Raw genomic sequence first — 23,170 nt, forward strand, 5'->3', positions numbered from 1 at the left:
TTTGAGACACCAGATCATGGCTAATCACTAAAGATGTAATATATTTAGGCAATAGAAACACAGGAATGCTGATGCCTCAGTGCTGACCATCCAACCTTTTCATATAACTCACAGGGTTATCTTGAGTTATCATGTGTATTTAATTAAATGGCATTACAATAAATGGTTTCCAGTGGTTTAAGTGTAATAACAACAGCATGAGCATACAGGATACTTAAGATTTATAACATTTATAATGTATCGACTAGATCTCCATGAGAGCGTGGATCAGAGTAGGAAAATAAGTGGTTCTGCTCTTATGAACTTGATATATTTAGTCTATTTGATGGTTATAACAGGCTTTAAATTATAAGAGGGGTGTGGGGCGGTTATCAAAAGCAGACTATAACCTGGATAAGGCCAGGTTTACAGTAATGTAAATACCGTATATTTAAATAATAACTACATATACATTTTTGTACTAAATACAACATTTAAAAAAATATTTTTAGCAAGGAACAGGGGCCTGATATTGATCCCTGTGGGACACCTTTATCGCACATCTGAGGACTTGATTTGAAACCATTGGTAAAATCAGTCTGAACACCTTATGAACCAGCTGTAAGCTTATCAGAACCCATGGACAGCAGTTTATTTACCAAAATCAACAGCATCTCAACCTACAAAATATTGCAGCACAATGTTGCCATCTTAGATGTAAGTAAATGGTTGTTTGAGTCACAAGTGTACTTGTATGCAAAATCGCACAGCCAGCAGTTCCAGTTTAAAGTTCCCTGCTACCGAATGGGTATGGCTAAACAGCTTTCACACTGCTTTCTAGCTCTGAGATACTCTCTGGTCGTCACCCTATCAACACTACACCATCTCGGTCTGCCTTTCTCAGAGGATGCTCCCTGCCCTCCCCCTTCTCCTCCCACTCTCGCCCCCAGGACTCTGGCCAGGAGTGGTGCTGAAAGACTGAATTGTCGGAGACGGAAGGGTCCGTGCTCTCATTTCACTGCTCCCATCCCAGGACTTGCTGCGGAGGCAAAAAAACGGCCGCCGTGCACAGATGCAGATTTCACATCACAGTGATGCATGTCTCCGTTGATATGCTGGACGTCTTTACATGAACCAGAAAACGTGTTATCTGATGGAGGGCTCTCCTAATTCCAGACTGACCCCGACTGCCATCTCACCAGAAGCCTCAAGGCCAAACATCTGCCCTGGAAATGCGCCAGGAAAAGTGTGCTAGACTTTATTTTATCTGCCAGTTAGAGCAATATTAGCATTTACCTCCTTATGTGGATGGCCCAGATGCTCTGTTGATGGAGGCCCGGGTTGGAGCCTCTTTGTTAGAATTGTATGGAGAAGCACAACCCTTTGGTTATTAGCATATCTCACTTCTTTGTCCTTTTCTCTTTGTCTTTTTAAGCTTAGACAGAGCCCTCTGACATTGATGTCTTAGCATGTTGTCCAGCGGTTTAAAAAAAGTTTCAAACGAAAGACCTAGAGTTGCAGCAGTTTGACTTTTCAAACAGATGTTTGCGACTCCTGCACGAGATGGATTTGATTCTCTCTGAAAACCCTTTTTGTGCGAGGCGCTCATCCATCTGTGGTGATCTGTGTTTCAGTACATCTTAATAAAGTAATCCCCCTCCCTCGTTTTTCTACCCTTTGGAATGCTCTTGTTCTTGCGCTCTTCTCCTTTGTCATGCGGGGCACCCAGACTATGATTTGTTTAGGTTTCAGATTTAAGGTTGACTGAGGCCATGACTCATCATTACTCAGAAATGACTTGTTTTAATTTTCTCTCTGCTGAAGTAACAAAAATATGTGGGGTTTACTGAAAGATACTTGATGTAGTTACAAGGAATTCAGTGCTGTTCCAATGTGCTTGTACTTATTTAAGCATCAACATAATATAATACACATTTCTCCTAATATTGTTCCTACTTTTTTTAGTGGATAAAAGGGTTGTTTCTTTTCATCCTATCAGCAAAAGTATGTCAAAGATATACACTCATAATCCAAATAAACTAGCAATGTACCAGTGTGAAGTTTCATTCATCATCTAGGCTTTCCATTCATTAGACATTCATTTGTTGTCCTTCTGACATATCACCAGACTTTCAACCGCTGACCATGATAACTGGAGCAGTGGCCAAAGGTTCCAGCTCCTCGCTTTGAAAAGCTGACCCGTTCTTTAAATGTTTAAAGAGCCTATTGCATCACCGGTCCTCGCCCACACATGCATGTTTGGGTGAATCTGGGGGGGGGGGGGGGGGGGGTGTTGTGATACATCATGTGTTTAAGCAGTGGAAGGGAGGCTCAGGTTGTGCAGGGTTAATGACTGGCCCTCTCTGTGGGCTGTGCCGGCTCTCGGAGAGGATAAGACTGGCGGTGTTGGGGCATCTGGAGCGCAGGGGTCACATCACTCACATCAAAGGAGGCTGGGAGTCTAGGTCACTGTGTTTGGCCATTGGGTGGTGGGGAGAGTTGAGGGGTGGTTAGAAGGATTGGGAACAGGATCACAGGGAGTAAAGGAGATGAAGAGGTAGAGGGATGGGTAGAGACAGTAAAAGATAAATAAGAGAGAAACCAAGAGACTGCGAGGGTCAAGGGTTGGGGGAGGGGGGATGGACAGTGCAAGGTTTGTCATTTTCTAATTTACCGTGAACGTTTCAATTGTGTGTGAGTGAAATTGCAAGAAACGATACTATGAAACATTTCATGCAGTTTTGATTTATGATGTTGTACAGAATACTATTGTTCAGGCCTGGTCAACTTTGTGGTAAATTTGCACCGTAAAATCACAATGGAATCGCTAGATTTTCTCTCGCTGGGGTAAATTAAATATGTACAAATGTTTCGCGAGGATTTAAAATGTCTTTAAACTGCTCTACAAAAGAGGGATGGTTTAAAACGGCTTTGAGACCCGAGTTGATGGTACAAATATACTTTTTAATGAACTTTTTGTCCAGTTAGCTTGATTGTAGCTCTCAGAGCTTTTTTTTTCCCTTTTCAATAATACTGTTCACTGAATGAAATGGTGTACAATACCATGAACAAATAGGCAGGGGGAGTAAATGGCACAGTACAGAGTAAATAGAAGCTTCTCTTGCTAAAACATTTATAAATGCACATCAAAATAACACAAGCAGCAGAAAAAGAGTGATACAGCTTGGCTTCAGGGAGACAGGACACTGATTGAGGTAAATGAACATTAAGAATTTGATAAAGTGTTACATTTCTAATTTTGTAGGCTGCAGTTGTTTGCCCGTCATAGTAGCCCCTGCTGTTTTATGCATACAGCACTATCAATGCTATTTCCTGTCCTGCTTGGTTTTTGCCACACGCCACAGTTCAGCTGGCAAAATCTTGTGTGACTGCACCTTTAGGCAGAAAACTGCTGCTCTTTGTGGGTTTGGTTATTTTAGCGTGTTGCCCTTGTGGCCAGTGGAGGTGTTCAGTAAATGTATGAACAAATCTTTATTCAGAGTCTTTAACCTAAACTCACTCTACTGAATTATCATTGTCACTTACCTAATCAGTAGCTTTTAGCAGAAGTGTTCCCCTCACTGGTGACGGAGAGCGCCCTTGTCCACTCAGCCGTATGTTACTTTCTTGTTAAAAGCTTATTAAAAGACCACGAAAGCCACAGTCATGATGTGATAACTGTCACAAATAGTTGGCTACAGAGCTATTAACCTTATAAACAGTGCTTGTTTAGGCCTAGTTTTGTATGCAACTGAGTGAAAAAGCTTGAACTAGCAACCAACTTTGTCCAGACAGCAGACATGTAATCCCTTGGATTATCTACAGGGTTAAGGGATGCTCGGAACATTGAAGCGTAATTGCTTGCCGCCAACTACTGCATTTATCTGATGCTATAACTCGTGTCCTGCACGGGTCCCAGGAAAAATGTTTGCTTCACAGACACAAATTCCAGTAGTTTAAATGCCCTGCACACCCACTCAGGTGTTTTTAGACTTTCTGAGTAGACCTCTGCTCAGGTTGTGAGATCCCCAGATTCCAGATAAGAACAACAAAGATAAAGATGTGATTTGTCCCACCCTGACAGATGCAGCAAGGCAAACAGCAGAGTCAGTCAAACTCAGCAATACATGCCGACATAAGAGAGGAGGTGAAGTCAGCCAAAGTAGTTAATTTCACTTGTGGAAAAAATAGAAAACCAAATTTAGCACGAACAGACAAAAGAACACCACTTAATTTTTTTTTAAATTTATTGCAGGTATTCTGTTATGTACATGTGTATTTACAAAGTTATCCATGTGTTTCAATCTTATTTTGATAGCTTTTTGACAGCTGTATAGTAATGTCCTGATTTCTATATACGTATGATTAGAAAATCCTATAAACAATCATAAAAAAAAACAGGCTATGAAAAAAGAAATGAGACATTCTATCTTTGACACATGCAGGAGCAAGCTAAGTTACATAGTTGAAAAATAAATACTATTGACAAATAGTATTCTATCAACTATACACATTTAAAAAGTTGCCTTTGTCCACATGTAAAACATACCTCTAACATACACTCATGTGTATGGTGAAACTGCTTCACAATGTGTATCAAGTAAATTTTGTTGACATTTTCAAATTTACAATCTGTGTGGTACGTGTCGATTTAGCTTGATTGTCAGAGAAGTGCCATTTTGGGGATTAATACAAAATATTTGGAAGCATACACGTTCACTGAGTAAAGCATGAAACTGCATGAAACACACAAGTAGAGCTTATACAAAAAGATAAGAAATCTCCTTCAAACTTTGCAGGGTTGTTACCGTATGTCAAGAAAAGAGGGCAAAAACATTTACTGTCGAACTATCTGAAATTACAGTAAATACTGCACCGCTGTAGTTTGGCACACCTATTTCCCCAATGGATGGTCCAAATAATAACAATCCAAATAATTACTAATATTTAGATTTAGACTTCTTCCGATGTAACAAGCTACATGTATGCACAACACAGACTGTGGTGGAAGTGCCATCTTTGAATGCCAGGTAGCATGTTAGCATCCATTAATGTATTCTTGCCAACCAATATACCGGTATGTCAACATCACAAAGCGGGATGGGGTCAGAATGGGCAGCGGGGTAACATTTTAAACACTTTATGGCTGTACACTGACTTTTTTTCAGACCAGATTTTCTTGAAAATGTTAAAATATTTGCATGGTGCCATAGTTCCACTTCATATGATTGCCTTATCTTATGATTTGTTTAGCGTAGTTAAGCTTTTTTTGTAGAATTTGGAACAAAAAAATAAAATAGCAGTTTTGCAAGTTGTTTTTTGATGGCACATCATGAGCCCTCTGCACTACACGATGGATTATAACTAATGTCAGTTGTTCCTCCATTCTCGCGGTACTGTACTGCTCAATGTACCGAAAGCTGTAAATAAAATCTGAAATGTGTTTCGGCAACTGTGGCAATTTGTTAAAACGGAGCATTTTTTGGAATTGCAGTATTTATGATGTTAACCCAAATCAAAGTAACAGTTTAAAGTGTTTGCTAATTTTTTCAAAAAACATGTTTTAAATCTGGGTTCAATGTTCAAAAATCTGGTATTCTCATCTGAATTTCTCAACACTATCTCAAACTTAAACACTGATCAACACATGGCTTTTTCAACTTAATGACAGTCTCATTCCAAATACTAGTCTTTATGTAGATGTGATCCAATAATTGCAACCCCTTAAAGCTGCATTCATATTTATTATTTTGGCCACTTGAAGTCAGAAGAACACCACAACAAGGCAACAACCACTCAACCCTGACATATTATCACCTTTATGACGTAGTAATGTGTTAGCAACCCATCGCCTTACAGACACAGAGAAAACCTTCACATTTATTTGTTTTTTCTGGACATATGATGACTTGAAGTCTAAAATTCTTCCATACTAGAAGATCAAGACAATATGTTTGGTGTTGTATTATATATTCTTTTGTTGCTTGTTATGAATCTGTATCAATCTCAAATCAACCGAAAATCTGTAAATGGGCGTCATTGTGTTAGTATGAATATCTGACAGTGAATAGGAGAGCTGGATGTAGGCAGGTCAAGTAACGGTGTGAAAAGAAAATCAGTTCCTCAGGGTTTGAGTGATGTTTTCACAGATTGAGTGGATTACATTTCAATTGATTAAATTTTGGATGTGATGGCAAAAACAGGGGAAATAAGGTCCAGGTTGTTACTGTATTCTTTAATGTCACCGAAATGTCATTGTTACTACATTGTTGTGCTTCCTCTTAGCTCACCACTGCTTTGTTGTAACAGTTTCCAGTTTGAACACTGAGGGTGTGTGCTCCAAATGTCCGTGCATGAATAAACTATTCATTTTAAGTTCTGTCCTACTTGTGAGCTTTACTGTCTTGTTTCTCATAATGGCATTAAGATTAAATGTACCCAGCTACAGGACTGATTTAAGAGCAAGCTAATTCTCCCAAGAGCCACAACAAAAGCTCCCATCTGCTCATTCATTCTGAACTTATTGCAATTTGACTATAAAGTAGGTTAACTACAAAAAAAGGAAAGACAATGAGAACTCTGGATAATGTGACAAAGAAGACAAAAATCTTTTTTCTACACAAACACTGGACATGAATACAAAATAAGAATTTTTTTACTTTGACATCCAAAAAACACCATCGCACAAGAACACCATGAACTTGGGGACCGCTGGCAAAGCAACTGAACCTTTTTTTGTGTTCTTCGGTGCAGCGTCTGAATTTCCACTGTGTTCGCTTTCTCTGCACTTGAGCAGTCTTTGCACATGTTCTGGTCCGTCTCCTCTTTGTTCATGTTTGTGTTATTTGCTTATAAGTGCAGATGCTGTCACAAATTAAGTGATAAGATGCTTGCTTTCCTAATTTAACAAAATCTTACCAATATCCACTGATCTCAATAAGATGATCAGCAACACATCCTCTAAAAATATAAATATAAATTCATCTAAACCCTGCCTTGTTTTGGTCCTTTTTGTTTTTCATTTTAATATTTTTATCTGTTGAGTGTGAAAAAAAAGAAGCTCTAGCTGTTCTCGTTCCACTCTGGCATGATGCTCACGCTATGTACTGTGTGGTACTGGTGTGGCGACAGTGTACGTGGTATGCCGTGTGTATAGAGGTACTCGTTTCCCTGGAGGCCAGCTGCTGGCGACTGGATCCCAGCCCCAGGACTGCACTGGCGGCCCAGAGTCTGGTGGGTCATGGAGCTCTGGTACATGGCAGCGTGGTGGCCATCGCCCAGCTGCGGAGAGGCGTGGCCCCCGACCCCGCCAAGTCTGGACACCAGAGACCCTGAGGTGAAGTGAGCGGAGAAGTGCTGGTAGGGCAGCCGGTCCATTGGCTGCATGGTGGTGACGGAGCAACTCCCATAGGGTGAAACGCTGGCCCAAGTGTTGCAGCTGATGTCCTCCAAACTAGGAACTGGCTCAGCACCCTGCGAGGCACTGGCGTACATACAGGCCTGCCGCTGGCTGGATTCACTGCGGTAGGGCCCGCCGGCCAGGCCGAGGCTCTGGGCATAGCCAACCGGACGGTAGTAATGGTCCTCCTCACTGGACGAGCTCTCCAGATAGGCTTTCTTATAGCTCTGCTCACCTGAGTGGCAGTCATCCTCCACTACAGGTAGAATTACAGAGTTACAGAACAGTGTTACTCAAGGGTTTTCTTTAAGTTGTATGAAGTAAATACAATTGTGCAGTCACTCCATCATCAGCTCACAAACTTTTTTGGAATGATGAAATATTGTCTTTAACTCTTTAAAACAAATAATTACTATTCTGCTATTAATTTAATGATAATCATGTAAAACTTGCTTTGTAAATAAACACACAATGTTTGATATCTTTTGATGATTATTGTCCCTTTTACATCCTTTATTGTATATGCTGGTGGTTTATGGCCTGAGAGTATTTACCCAATTAATTAATAAGGCTCAGCTTGCAAAGGCAGCTACTACTGCAATAGAACTAGAGTCTCCTATATGTGTCTCCTACCTTTCCTCTTGATGCAGTGGTACTCCTGGCCCTGCTCATGTGGCAGGGGGTAGGAGCCCGACTGAGGCAGCACGTCCTGTGAGGTGCTTGTGACCCCGTTCTCACACTGGGAGTACTGGGAGCTCAGTGCGCTCGGGGTGGCCATGCCCTGGACCTCCCCACTGAACGGGCTCTGGCTGGAGCCCACTCTCTGGCGCACTGTACTGCGAGGCACTACTGGATACTCCTTGGTACTATGTGCAGACACACACGAAGAACCACACAAATACATTTGTTAGTAATTCTGTTGACTCTGAAACATTGTCGTAAAACAGTTTGTTAAAAAACAACAATAAATAAATAGTTTATTTCTGTACAGTTCGATACATCGTGCTTCAAAGAGGACCAACAACATTCCTCATCAGTGAATCACACCCACTTAGGACACCCACAGAGAGAGAGGGAAACACTTCCCAGTGAAAGCGCCAGCATGTATTTCACTCCTATTAATCCACAGGATCCGTCAATAGATCATTTTTGCTGCTTTGGGTTCTTTGATTCCAGGGATCTCCTCAGTTGAAACAGTGAACTGGTTTTGCAATAAGCCCTCCCTTCAACGTTGTAACCAAGAGCAGACGTGCGCAGCTTACTGTACCCGGCAGGATTGGACAATGGCATGTAAGATTGATAGCGTGGTTTGGACTCTCACCATGCTCGATACATTTGAGAGTTTTGATAGGTGAAATGGATTTCACTCAAAACGTCGTATTAAATCATGGCATGCATCTACTTAAAGTAACTTAACGTGTGTCTGACACAATCAAGCGTGTTATTTTTTAAAAAGCACTTGAAAGGGCAGAAATCTCTTCCCGGATATCCAGGGATTTTTCTCCACAGCATAAACCGTGACATTAATCTGAAATACTTGCTTACAAAGACCTTGATTCTGTGGCTAAGAATAAAGGTCATGGCAAAGAGGCTGGATTTTAGCACCTTGTGGAAAGCCAAACAGCTTTTCCAGTCCCCCCCCCCCCCCCCCGCCCCCATGATTTGGGATTTCTTGAATCCACACGTTTGTATCGGCTGCCCGAAAGGGGGGAGGCGAGGGCCGTGAGTTTCAAAACCAGATATTCTCCTTTGAAAATGTGTTTTCCACGCAGTGCGGACGCATGCTCCATCCCTCATCTGGACTGAATCATAGTGAGAGAGCAATGTGGTCGTGTATTGCCTTGGCTGCAGGACCAAGCCATAGAACCAGTTCAACACACAGACACACACACACACACAAGCAGTTGGAACATCCTGGTAGAAAGAGCTGTCTGGAAGGGAGATGTTGCAGTCGTGTTTCAGAGGTTCTGCCAGATCAGCCATAAAAGTCTTCAGCATCAAAACTGGCCGAGGATCAAGAACTACACTTACGTCACTGAAAATAACACTCACTGAAAATAACACTCATAACTGGCTTACATTTGGGTGTTTGAAGGATTACTGTCAAGTTGGGCTTGTTAAGTGACAGTGTGACAAAGATTTCAGTAATCCTTGAAACATACTCATTAAACATCGTTTGGAGTTTTTTTGTCAGAGTTTCCAGGTATCAGAGCCCAGGATCAATTAAAGAAATAGATTATACATATCATACTTTATAACGTTTTATATAGTCACCTTTGCATTCTGGACATCCGGTGTAACTCCATGTCATCACTTCCACGAAAGCCTTTTGCAAACGGATTGTTCTCAATCTTCAACTGGGTTATCTAAAAAAAAGCAATAACACTTGGTAAAATATTATTGGACAATGAAAGCCATTTGTTGTGTCCGTGTCACTTACAAGATCTTAAAGTATTGTTCTACAAGTTGAAAGGGCCAAATTAAAACTAACACATGAATCAATATTTTTGTGCATAAATAAGGAGCAATTTCAACCAAGAAAATGCAACATTTCCGTATCTGCTATGCTCTCACAAGAGACAAGTCCTCTTTAGCGTGAGGCTCATATGATGACAGTATCATAACGTGATTTTGTAGAGCTGAGTTTTGAAGTGTTCTTGGATGCATTTAACTACTCACAAGTTACCCAGGAGAATGAAATAATAGATCACATTTCCAGAAACCTAAGATGCTTTTAGGGATCCTAAACTAAACAATTGGATAAATCTCGTCTCAATAAGATATATTTTCATTGCATAATTTATAATGTTACACAGAAACGATCTCTGCCTTAACAGATAGTTGGCGCATGCTTGAAAGATGCAAATACTGCGATTCATCATACTACTTTTATGTTTTTGTAAAAATGTCTTTGTAAATATCAAATGTGCAGAGAAACACCCCGAAATAGCAAGTTAATCCCAGAGAGGTTAAACACAATCCAGGGATATCCCTCTCATGAGCAGTGGTTTCTGGCAGGTAATTAGTTGTCAGCCTGTGTGTGCGCTTCCAGCTCTCTGACAAGACCGGAGGTTTGTCTGCACGCTGGCTGACACTCTCACCAAACCTTGTAAAATCTCTTGTGTGACACTTTGCTAGCTTCTTGTTAATGCACGCAGCCTGGCAGAGCATTTACATTCGTTTCATCTTTTTTTTTTTTTAAGTTAGGAGTAAAAAAAGTTCAGAGTCCTGTTGCACTCTTTTTACCCTCTGTGGGCGTTCCAAGAAGAAATACAGCTAGACAAATAATTACTCATTCCAAAGTGATAGCCAGAGTTCAGTTTACAGAAAAAGAAAATAATGTATTTTGCAAAACACATGCGAGTTCTCCTACTGACTGGACTCAGAGCATGGAAAGACTCAGAGCAAAGAATATGATTACTGTTAAAAAATAATTTGGGAGTACTCAAGACAATCAGACACAATTCATTCACAGCTTCAAAGACAGAGTCCAAAGATGCTCATTAAAATAATGGAGGCATATGAACATATTTCCAGATGCTTTTGGCTATTTTAGCCTATAGAATAACTTTTAAATACTTAAAATAAAATGCGTTAAATATAACTTAAATATAAGCTATGGAGTTGCTGGCCATTCGTTTTTCACCTTTTATTCCTCAAGAAAACATATTTCAGAAAACACAGTTTGGAAAAAATGTTTTAATTAGTGACAGGAAAGACTTGACACAAGAGACTTTGGCCAGTTTCATTAGCTGAGAGTCTAACAGGTGAAGTGGACACATGCCTGCAGCACCTATTGCTTTGGCAGATGTTAGACTGTTTGATTGGACAGTTGTGGTGAAGTGCCTGCAAATCACAAATGCTTGTTTTTCTGCAGGTCTGGAAAGCCCCAATAATTAGCCCGGGGTTACGATCTCAGCCCCCAATAACATGTTTGAAAAATAACGAATGGTTTCTACAGCGTGTCATTAATTTGCGCTTCCTGTTCCCAGAAGCACGGAGACGTCTGATTGGCTGCGGGGAGTTTTCGCCCCTCACTCCCATATTCCCCAAACTAAGAACATACAGGACGACCTGGTTAAATGATGTCAAACAGACGCTGTTTACACATATCTGAGTTCCCAAGTATTTCCCCCAAGAAATGTCTGCAGAGTAAATATTGAGTTTTATTTCTGCTTCTTTCCAGCAAGTCTAAATAATAAACAACTGTGCGGTTGCCTGGCCTCAATAAGTCACACATTCATCCAACTTTAATTGAACGTTATTAAAAGCCTTTTTCTAAATGGCTGTATTAAAAGGAAATCTTCCAGATGATCAGCTTTTACGCGCTTACGTAGCCTTAGTGCTGTATTGTAATTTACTCTATATCAACGTTATTGCACCGTCAACTCACTGCAGAGCAAAACTAAATAAATAAATATATATATATATATATATTGACATTTAAACAGTATATTACTTATATTCAATATATTATATTATAATATAATGTATTATATTATTTTAAAGAATTTACAAACCAACATATCCGTTTTTCGTAAACTTTTTTGAAAACTTTATGTTGCCCAAATGTCACCAACACGCAAAGGGTATTTGAATAAATAGATGTAGTATGTAGATAATAAACCAGAGATAATCTAGTAAACAAGTTAATACCCGCTGTGTTTTTCTGTAACTGTAAAATGGACTCAAAACAAACAAATCCAATTTTAAACAAATAGCTTCCACAAACTATTTCAAAGTGTTCATAAAGAGGTTCGCAAATATGCTTGGTTGCAATTCGAACAATTATTCATCATATATCACAAATAACGAGCTAAACTTATTGTTATTATTGTTATTATTGTTGCGTCAGTGCAGTTTCTCTTGAGGTTTACGCTGTTTATCTGCAGCTTGTCTCGCTCTACAAAGCCTGTTCGGGGGGAAAAAGTCTCTTGATGTCAGACGTCGTCTAGTCGGGTATCTGAAGTTTTCTCTCGTCTGTCAGTGACTCGATGTGATATCAGAGATTTTCAGCTGACAGTGACAGGGCTTCACTTTAACAGCGCCTTTCATTTTCTCTCCTGCAATCAGCAGATCCAGTTTGCCGTCAAAATTCCGTAAAAATGGGCAAAACTAAATTGAACACTTGTATGTCTGAAATCAATACATTTATAATAATATGTATTATTATTATTATTAATAGTAGTAGTAGTAGTAGTAGTGTGAAAGGGAAATTTGGACTTTATAAGTCTGCAGTTTGTCCAATTTTGTAATAAACAATATATCGTTCTGTTCGTTTGTTTTTCATGTTAAAAACATTGTTACAATTAAATCACCTCATGAAATACACCGTGGTTAAAGTCGCTAGTTACTCTGTCGCAGACTGCAATAAAAACACAAAACTAAATCCAATAGTTGCCCTTGAAGGACTTACCTTATGGTTCTGATAGGACGTAACCGCGATGAAGGCTGTCTCGGGGAAGACGTGCGTGCAGAAGGCCGTGTTTTTGGAGCCAAAGCCGTTATTTTCATCTGCCTTCACTATGTGGATCCTCGGCTGATACTTGTGCATCGAATTTAGGATGATCTATAAAAAAGAAAAAGTGGAGCCTATAGTGTTAGATTATTGATTACGTGTCATCACAGCAAGACGCCCTTTCTAAAAATAAACCTCGCAGGAGAGACGGAGTCTAACATTAGACTTGCTTCGAGGCTGCTTGAAGTGGCAACGTTTTGGAGCAGCTCGTGAAGCTTAACAACTTAAAGTTCCCCTTACATCCCCTTTTTTTGTGCTGCAGGCATTACAACTTTATTTTTGTTACTTTTGAGGTTAAGGTTTTTGCTGCGCATGTGTTCCCACTTTTTCTACATTTGGTACAAAGCCTAAAAATTCTACCAGTGTTGCAATACATTTCAGGGCTCAGTTTCAGCACTTTATAACATGTAAAGGAAACGCAAACACATACAGGTATGAACAGATATGGGTGAGCTTAATAACAAAGATAAAAGAGGGGGAAGGGGTCATTCAATGCAGAAAAGTGAGAACTTTTATTGGCATAATTTGTGCATGAATTCAGACATTAGAGGGAAAAAAATAAGAAAAAGACTTGGCAGCTACTTCGGTCAAGGCAACATCAATCTCACAGATGCCCAATAGATTCAATTAAGATGAAGTTTCTCAGTCAAAAACTGCACAACTTAACTTTTTTGGACAAATTACTTGTTTGACTAAAAGGTCAAACTTTTTTAATGCAAGTTTTATTGCTTTCATAAATGTTTCAAATGAAATTGGGCCACGTGCACTCTTATTTTGTTTTTGTAGATGGCCTGTTTGAACTTTTCTTCTGACAAGTTCTATCCCAGCCAAAAGTTCTAACTCTAAACTCATGACTGTATGTTTACGGATAATATTCACTATATTTCATTTAGTAACTGTCAGTAGATGACCGGTTCCAGGAGAGCGATAGACAGTGATGTCCTCTCTCCTGTTGCCCTCTAACCTGACTAACCTAGTTTATGCTAAGTGATGACTACTACCCGTGGCTAGCTTGGCGACATTAAGACGCAGTCCGCACAGCTGAACTTGAGCCTTGAACTTCTCTTTTGAGGCCCTCTCATCCGTGGGACTTAAGTCTAATTGTTTTGACAGACCAGGGAGTCATGGTCTTCAGCCTCGAGGAAATCTAATGTTTTTTTATATTTTCTTCAGATCCACTTTATATTTCAAGATTGAAAAAAGGGGCTTTTCTCCTATCTGCTATCTTAAAGGTTGTTTTTGTACCTGCCTTTCACTGCCAACATGAGAGGAAACAAGGGATCGCCCTGACCTCCAGTACCTGTGGGTGCATCCTATAGCATTAAACAGACACAAGTCCCAAGTCCTTTCTCAGAGCCAAGTGAACCATAGACACTGACATAGACGTTACAACAGTCCATTATCAATTTCGAGCTGAACTTGATCTCATTTCATGATGCAATAGGTTTTTGTAATGGGCAGAAACTGCCTGCAATGCACCATGCAGATGCAAGATGATTTAATGGAAGTTACTGACCCTTTGCATGACAATATTGGCTGATTGTATCACTTTGGTTGGATAAGCAGGCTGTTGAAGACTGGATGGATGACTTGCAGATGGAAACTAAGTGTTTGCAAATTTTACAATCTGCCATAAATAAACTATTTGCAGGAAAGGGGTTTGAGGGCCGCATACTCTGCTCTGAGGTGAGAATAGTTTCACCAGAACTGAGTCTCAGGCTGAGAGAAACGAAATCTGCCTGCTGTATTTGTAGCTCTGTTTTGGTTTCCATATTCAAGTGTTGGATTGCATTGATTCCTGCATTGTGAAGTTATGGCACTGTGCAAATGAAAACAATAAAAACAATAAAAAATAACTATTGATAGCCAATAGTGTGGCTATCAAGCCACACTATTGGATTTGTAAATGAGGCCATAACGTTCCGTGAAAAGAGCTTTTCAAAAAAAAAAAGTATGTTAAACAAGACATTTTCCCATGCATGCATTCATTAAGTGCTTACTTGAGGTCTGCAGAGATGAGTCCAAGATTGGACAAAACCACAACAATCAATGCAAACATGCCATTCACCACACTGCACAGTTTTAGGAGCTAAAATGTCTGCCACTGTGACACATTAGAAGTTGCATGGAAATATCTCAATGCACATTTAACCCTGGGACATTGCATGGGCCGCTGAATGTGGGTTCCCAAAGTCCAGTATGTGTGTTAGTACGGGGGGTTGTGGTGGTATGGGGGGTAGCTGCGGACCACCCACCGGGGCCCCAGCACACGCCCGTCTCCTTGGCCCAGCCGCTGCCCTGCCTGGGTCCCTGTATCTCTGTTCCCCCCGCCTCTGGATGATAGTATTTAATGATAGTGAGGGATCACTTCGGGTCTCGAGCCGCTGCCCTTTGCTTTCAAGTTCCACCACATCAGAGAGTTTCCCCGAGCCTTGGGATCAGCAGGCTTTGTACACCATCATCTATTGCTCAACGCACACTGCCATTCAAATATAAACAGTGCGATCCTCACACTCCACCCTCCCGGCCAAAACATGTGTGGGAAGACAGGGAGACGAGTGCAGGAGCAAATTGAGGAGGGAGATGAATAACACTGAGAAATATTCCAGGAGTCGACAGGGAGATCAAAGCAAAAACTGCAGCTTGGTATGAAACCTGAGACAAAAATAAATGATTTTTAGGAATTCAAATATAGAAAAAATGATAGCACTGTAGTACAGTGCTTTAAGACCGATATACAACATTTATGAGGATACTTTATTACAAGTAAAAGTACTGCATTTAAAGTTTTACTTAAGTAAAAGTACATAAGTAACAGAAAATGTACTTCTTATGCAGAATGGCCCCTTAGGGTGTTGTATTGTTGTATACAGTATATTACCAATGGATTATTTTGTTGCAGATGGTCATGGTGAAGCTCATTTTAACTACTTGTTGCGCTGCTGAAGTCACTATTAATATGCTGTAGCTGTCAAATAAATGTAGTGCATAAAAACACACATTTCCTTATGTAATGGTGTAATAAAGTGGCTTAAACCCTAAACACCAATAGCTCTAAATTGTACTCTCCAAAACTGTAGTAGTGTTTTATTAACAGTTTCAATGGTAAATAAAACTATTTTTCACACCATATTCAAAATGCATTATCTTCGACTGCAATTGTCAATGAAATAAACTGTACAGAGAAATTGACCTTTATCTTGAGACTTAGATATGATCAATATCTAAAATACTTCAAAAATGTACACGCATATCAATGTCAACTTGTGTCAATGTAACCCATGACATATGTCCTCGAAACAAGAGATACTGCAGTGATGCCCACGTCAAGCACTGTTTCTGCCTCAACATGTCAATAAATACAAAGCTGCAAAAAACAAACACCATCCTACTCAAAACTATATGATTACCTCATTTAAAAAAAAGTAATCCTTTCTTAGAAATAGATATATTTACAGTTGCAAGTTAGTTGAAAGAAATTCGGGGACAAGTTGACATATGTAACATTTGAATAAGAAATAAAGCTACACCATGAACTGTATACAAACACTCTGGTTTCCCTTGTTTCCTATGAGACTCCTTCACAACAGTGAGCTCAGTCAGCTGAGGTGTGTCTAATTACCAGACAGAGGGAAATAAAACCCGACTGCTTCTGGCCATCCTAAATTGGTCAATTCTACTTCAGCGATGTTTTGGTCCCATGTCTCACTGCTAGTAATTATAAGTCATCTGCAAGATATTTCAACCAGCTGGACCAACAAGCCAACGGAATATATTTCTGGCCAGCCACCATGCGTTTCATTTATGAATCCCAGGGTGCTGTCTCCCACCACGAAAGAGGGTGAGCCAGGAACCACTGCAGCCAATCAAAAATGCACTTTAACCCAAAATGCACAACACTGCTTACATTCCAGCCGAGCTCCAATTTCATTTCACCAGCTGGGCTTTGGCAAGGCAACAACCACTTTAGGTGCCATGTGGATAGATAGTAGCTTGTGTGTGTAGAAATACATGTGCAGTATGATAGTACCTGTAGCTATATGTAAATAAGTGTCAATCTGCATTTAGCGGGACTGGTGATTGGAATAAATTAAACGTTGTCAATCCAACATAAGACTGCATGTTTTAGAATTGCCTCTTAATGTCTTGATTGCCTTGATTAATGCACCTTTGCCTCCTCCCTACAGATTTGAAACATGTTCAGCTTAACAACTCTAATCAAGATTAACACTTCGAATAATTTCTAACTTAATTCAATTTCTCGTGTTTTTCCACACAATTTACCAACCTCCTTAAAACCAGAATAGCTATTGATGTACCTTTTGCCAACCTCATAAGTGCGTTTCCCCCGTAATGACTGGGCCTATTAGCAAGAGAGATAATTGTGTAACTTTTCCGTTTCTACAACAAGACATCTAACTTGGCCTCAGTGTGCCCATCTAGTATTTTATGAAAACCTGACGCCAACATGCCCATTTGTTGAAGAAGTCAGTGATGTTTGTTCAAGACAGAATCTCAAAAGCCTGGGGCTAGACAGTGAGTGCAGAATAATGAGGCGTTTAAGTTCGGAAATGGGTACCATACAGTTCCTAACAGGAGGGGGTGAGGGAGGCGGGGGGTGGGGGTGCCATTGCCTCTTTCCCTTTCCCTAAAAAAATGCCCAACTGCTCCCTTCTAAGATGACTGCCAGGAGGTCTATAACTTTAATGCATATAGGGGGTGCTATAATAAACCTGGGCAATGAAAAGTACTAAAGAGGACCAAATATGTTATCAACAATAGCAAAGAGTCTGAAGTGAAATGATTTTCTGTGTTGGGAGCATAAGTTGAGAATCAAAATCAGAAAATCCTGTTTATTTCTTAACATCACAGAGACTCATAGTTTTCATTATGCCAGTGCATTACTTTAAAAGGATACAATTATATATTTATAGTTTTTAAATGTAATCAAACAGTTGTACATTGTTCTTGCAGCTAATCTAATGTCTTGTTCTTTTATCTCAACCTCCCGGGTTTAATAGTGTTTTCAATGAAGAATTATTTATGAAATATATAGACTGTCCGTCAATAGTTTTTCTGCCATTTAAAAATTGATCTCTTTGCCTGACAGTCATTTTTTTTAAACTTTGCAACAGTAATAAATATGGTTTCAAAGAAACTCCACAAGCAAATTCTTCTGTGGTTGAAAAATGAACATTTGACGAGCAAAAAATTAAGAAAGAAAGTTAAAGAAAGCCAAGTAGGGAAAACCAAAACTTCACGTCAGTGACTTTATGTAGCCTGGTGCTGGAGTGACTGACATTTTGGTCTGTTAGATTTTTAAAGTGTATCTAAAAACATTTAGCCTTGCAATGGCACCTGTAAATCACTGTTTTACAAGCAAGTGGGAGGGGGGCCGTTGTATCTTTCATTGTCTTCAAATCATGACCTTTAAACTCTAATTTTTATTTTGTTGTCTGCTGTAGTCTATGTGCAATGAGAATTACCTTTAATCTAATTTTACAATCTAATCTAATGTGGACATATAATTCAAATATATGGGCAAAGAGTCTCAACAAAAACACCTGAACACTTTAAACCTAAAAACTAAACTTAAAAGTGTAAAACTTTCAACTTCAAATAATTATCTATAATAATAACAATAATAATATTATTATTATTACTATTGTTATAGTAATGGTAGTAATAGTAATAATAGTAATAATAGTAATAGTATTGATATTAATAATAATAATAATTGAATTATTAAAGTAACATTTTGCCTTTTTCAGATTCAACTCTTCAGATCTTTATAAACGCAGAGCGAAGTTTTTAAATGAAACAAGGAAAACAACAATAACTCAAAGTTCAGCTGTGGAAACCAGCACCTGATGTAAAAGTAAAAGGTGATAAAGACGAGTAGAAAAAGACGACTCGGACGTTTTAGTGACACTCCTTCCTGCTGAAGTGCCACTGGGCAACACAACAAGCAAAAAAACCAAAACATGTCCGCACTTTGATCAGCGCAGCACCGAGAGATTACACCGTTCACAGACCTGTGGTTAAATAGTATGTATGATAGGCACCTACGTGTCCGAATGGGTCCAGGTGGTTGTTGGTCAGTTTCAGCTTCTGGAAGGAGACGAGCTGCCTCATCCAGTGCGCCCCCGTGGCAGGAGAGTCCGGGTGAACGTAGAGCCTGCCGGGCATGGCGGGCTCTGCCTTCCCGGTCACAGACCTGAATCAAAGCAACGCAGTCACACTGTAACACCTCGGACTGGCAGCCACATGCCAGCTTTCAACTATGCAGGTGCTAAAGTAGGTGGAAGTGGTCTTTAGTGTAAAATGTTAATCTCCCCATCATTGTCATGCCATTATTTCATTATCAAAATGTTGAAATTATGCCGAAGGATATCCGAATTTAGTTTTAATAGAATCAAAACAAAAAATACGAAACAAAAAAAGACTAATTAGTCGGGCATTGTTGCTATATATAACCTCTAAGGCTGTTGACATTTGCTTCACATCCAGGACATTTACGCACCAGGATGTTTTCCTCCTGGTCAAAACATTGCATTACAGCCTATATGGCTTATTTAAGTGAAATAAATTAAATTATAATGGAATATCATACTTTGATGAGTTAGTTCTGGATGGTCAGAGGTCACATTAGAGCTGGCACACATTGTTTTAAAACATCGTTAGATCAAGAGGAGCATTTAGTTCCAGGACACGGTTTGGACAGGTCATTATCGGCAGTATTGGCATGTGATTATAAGGATCCCCTCACTGAAAGGCGCTGACCCAAACAAGGCATTCCTGACCAAGGTTGGAGAGATCGACATGAATCTAAACAAATAACAATGTGTATGCCCCACTGTGAAATACAGCCGTGCTGCAGTGCACATATAGGCAGGTACAGCACAAAAAAAAAATCAACATTCATTCAACAGCTCCGGCAGAAAAATGTCTCCCTGCTGACAACATTTTCTGGCAAGCATTCGAAAATACACAATTCATAATTGTCAGGGAATGAATATGTTCACTTCCGATTCTCATCCATCAGGACAACAATACAACATTTCCTGTTGGAATAAACTGCAGAGAGAGTAGCTGCGACCCCCCCAAAAGAACGACCCCCATTATTGTTGTCAAAAATTCGTTTATTTCTGTTACATTTTACCTACCATTTGTTGTCGGCGAATTTGTATCGATGGTCGTCCGCAGGAACAACATCCATCAGGAGAATATATTTAGTTTTGGGGTTTAATCCTGCGACCTTCACTTTGAAGCTGGGGAACATTCGCCTGTAAAGGACAAAACACGGTTTATGGCGCTACAGTATATGGAAGGCTGTTTCTGCCAAACAGTGGAAAAAGAAGGCGACATGCATTCAAAAATAGACAGTGCTGTGTTTTCACGATTTCTGCTCTCTAGAGGAAAACATTTCCAGACATTTTCAAACATTGTGAAGGAAAACAAATGTGTTTTCAGAATAAAGGTTATGACTTTCACTTTTTTATTAGTACAATTTGCAAACTAAATTATAATAACAGTCAGCTCACGTGAGATGGTTATAAAGGTCAATGAAATGCCTACATTTGGTTTGGAGAGGTAACGACTCTTTTCAGGGCGTTGGGTCTGAGAGGGACCTGCCCGATATAAAAAACTTTTTCACTGTGGGCCACAATTTTTTTGCAAGATCCGTTTAGTAAATCATCTGGATATTTGGTAGCTGTCATATTGTAGAAAAACACATAATGTGAGTAAGCCTGGGCAGTCTCAAGAGTCAAAGGGAAGGGCTGGCGACGAAGGGGAGCTGCTGCGTAATATCATTTCACGCCAAAAACACGAGAGAAATGACTGACGGGAATATAATGGAGACTTTATGCAGCTGTGTGAAAACAACTCTCTTCTGCCCGACCCGGAGAGCACAATGAAATGTAGCTGTGTTTCACTATAAATATTCATCATTTATAATAGCTACACCCATGTGAGCCAGCGGGCACTTTGACAGGAGCAGACACCAGCGGGCATCATACATATATGCAAGTTCACACTCACGCAGACGAGCGCTATTTTGACTGGATGCAGTCTGAGGGCAACTGCGAAGCTCAAAGCGAGACAGATGTTGCTGCACAAGTGTGTGCGTACAATCACACGCGCGCACACAACTACAGGGAAAGTGTTGCAAACGGCAAAATGTGCTCCGAATGAGTTTATTTGACTGGATTTATCAGACTCGGCAGGAATTTATTTGGAGGACAGTTTCGTCCATTTTCGATAGTATTGCAATTCCCCAGCAGGGCCACCCAGACTAAAATATATGGTGGTGTCGCAGAGCGCTAAAGCGTCCACCAGATGCTCTGTGTTTTCTCTGTGGTTCCTCACAGTGTATATTTCCAATCTCCCCACGCAAGAAAAAATTCCAGCCGGGCCTATATAGGCTATAGGAGGTTAATTCCAGGCGTACATACAATTCATACAAAATACTTCGGTGGGTAGAATTATCAGCAAACAGTGATACAGTCAATAACCCCCCTTGCCATGGTTAGTGTGTCATAATAATGATACATGTTTTTTTTATATTGTCGTCTTACCTTCCAGCTTTGGTGATGATCATCTCCGTCCCCACCTCGTCAAACTTTACCCAGAGTTCCCTCTCGTGCAGGTAGACTTTTATTCCCTCCATTCCCTTCAAAATAAAGCATTTTACTGTCCTAAGTGCTCACGGGATTGCTGTAACAGGCCTACTTCAATTTCACGCCGAGGTGTCTAACATGGTTTGTGGCCTTCTGAGTTGGTCAAATAGCATGTTTTCAAAAACGTCTGTTTTCAGCTGCCAACGAGGAAATGATTAATGTCAGTAAAATACACATTTTGCATTTCAAGAAACGTGCACAAACTGCATTTGTTGTGCATTTAAGTATAATACAATACATAATGTAGTAGTGACAATATAACCCTTGTGTAACTTGTTAGTAGTTTAACATTCAGACATTCTGTAGTCTTAAACCTAGTGGAACTTTAGCATACACATTTAAAATACACAGTATAATAAGGCCAGAGTTAGTGCCTGACGATTAACGTATTTTCCTGCAGAATGTATTAGTATAGTCTCATTTTAATCATAAAATGTCGTCTAAAATACAAACTAAATTGTTTTTAAAATTTTTCTGATGTTTCACTCCTCAAATAAATGTTCTAAAATCAGTTTCTCTGAGCAACACAGTGAGACAACAAGTATAAGACAGACCAAATGTAGGATCCAAAAAAGTTACATTTCTCTATATAGAATATGTCAAATGAATCCATCCCAATGACAGACAGTTTGTTTAACATTTCGTATATTTTAACATCCAAAACTACATTTATAGTACTAGTTCGGACGACTATGTACATACATTTATTTATTTATCTTTTCTTTACAGTGAACGTGACCCCCACAGGTGAGTGGAAGCGGTGAGAAGTGAGGCCTGCAGACTGACTGATACTGACCTGCTGAATGTAAGTCTGAGATGATGAGGTTTTGCTTGAGGTCCCGTTCTGTTTCTCAGATTTATTATCGGACTGTACTTCCCTTGAATCCGAACCACTAGGAGAGTTTTCAAGGGCAAAAGTCTCTTCTTGGTCCGCCATGACCGGACCTCCGAAAACTGCTGTCCCAGCTGTAAGACCCAAACAGAGCTGTCAGTGTGTGGGACTGGATCTCATTGTTGACATTGTTAGAGTGATATAAATACGTTTATATTCACAGACAGACACTTATAAACTGGATTTTTTTTCTCTGTATGTGACCACAAAGTTAGTAATTTTCGAAAGTGCCGTGTGCTACACAGCTAATAACTACAGCATTAAAAACCAACATAGAGTTAAAAGAAAGGACAACACAACACATTAACATATCAACTTGACTTAAAGCTGAACTGAAGATAACTCAGAGTAAAAGCAAGGTAATTGAACCTTTATTGCATTTTTAAATAAGCTTCAGGTTCGGAAGTTCAAGTCAAGATGCTTGTCACAAATCATTTGGGCAATTAAAGATATAATTTGAATAAAAGGAAAGTCCACAATCAATATTATTCCTTACATTAAACGTGTGATGGCTGACTTATTTTGGGAGAATAAGGCTGCACATTGAAGTAGCCCCAGGACCCCCCTCTCTTTTAGGAAACACTATTTCTTATTCATGTTCCTCAAACGAAAGACGTGCGCGTTATTGTCGTATCGCGACATAGCGGTGTCCGGAACACAACCGAGCCTCCCCAAAAACAATCCTCTATACACTCAGACGG

At 39.8% G+C, this 23,170-nt stretch overlaps 1 protein-coding gene across 1 annotated transcript; it reads right to left on the reverse strand.

The window, feature by feature from the left end:
• Window positions 1-7,041: 7,041 nt before the first annotated feature.
• On the reverse strand, window positions 7,042-22,514 carry tbx5a (T-box transcription factor 5a). Its single transcript, XM_076099602.1, has 8 exons — window positions 22,374-22,514; window positions 21,476-21,570; window positions 20,063-20,182; window positions 18,966-19,113; window positions 12,795-12,947; window positions 9,653-9,744; window positions 8,012-8,244; window positions 7,042-7,634 (listed from the first exon to the last, which is right to left on the reverse strand). The coding sequence occupies exons 1-8, from the start codon at window positions 22,512-22,514 to the stop codon at window positions 7,042-7,044; spliced, it is 1,575 nt and encodes a 524-aa protein (XP_075955717.1).
• Between the last annotated feature and the right edge of the window lie 656 nt (window positions 22,515-23,170).

The sequence above is a fragment of the Anarhichas minor genome, unplaced genomic scaffold (genome assembly GCF_050575085.1).
Source record: "Anarhichas minor isolate MPS153535 unplaced genomic scaffold, ASM5057508v1 ptg000002l, whole genome shotgun sequence".
NCBI classification, from domain to species: domain Eukaryota; kingdom Metazoa; phylum Chordata; class Actinopteri; order Perciformes; family Anarhichadidae; genus Anarhichas; species Anarhichas minor.

Coding starts and splice junctions, on each gene's coding strand:
- tbx5a (XM_076099602.1), bottom strand. CDS start 22,514: ATGGCGGACCAAGAAGAGACTTTTGCCCTTGAAAACTCTCCTAGTGGT. Junction 8,245..9,652: donor CGGATGTCCAGAATGCAAAG/GTGACTATATAA, acceptor GTCTGCACATAG/TACCAAGGAGTATCCAGTAG. Junction 7,635..8,011: donor CCACTGCATCAAGAGGAAAG/GTAGGAGACACA, acceptor TTCTACCTGTAG/TGGAGGATGACTGCCACTCA.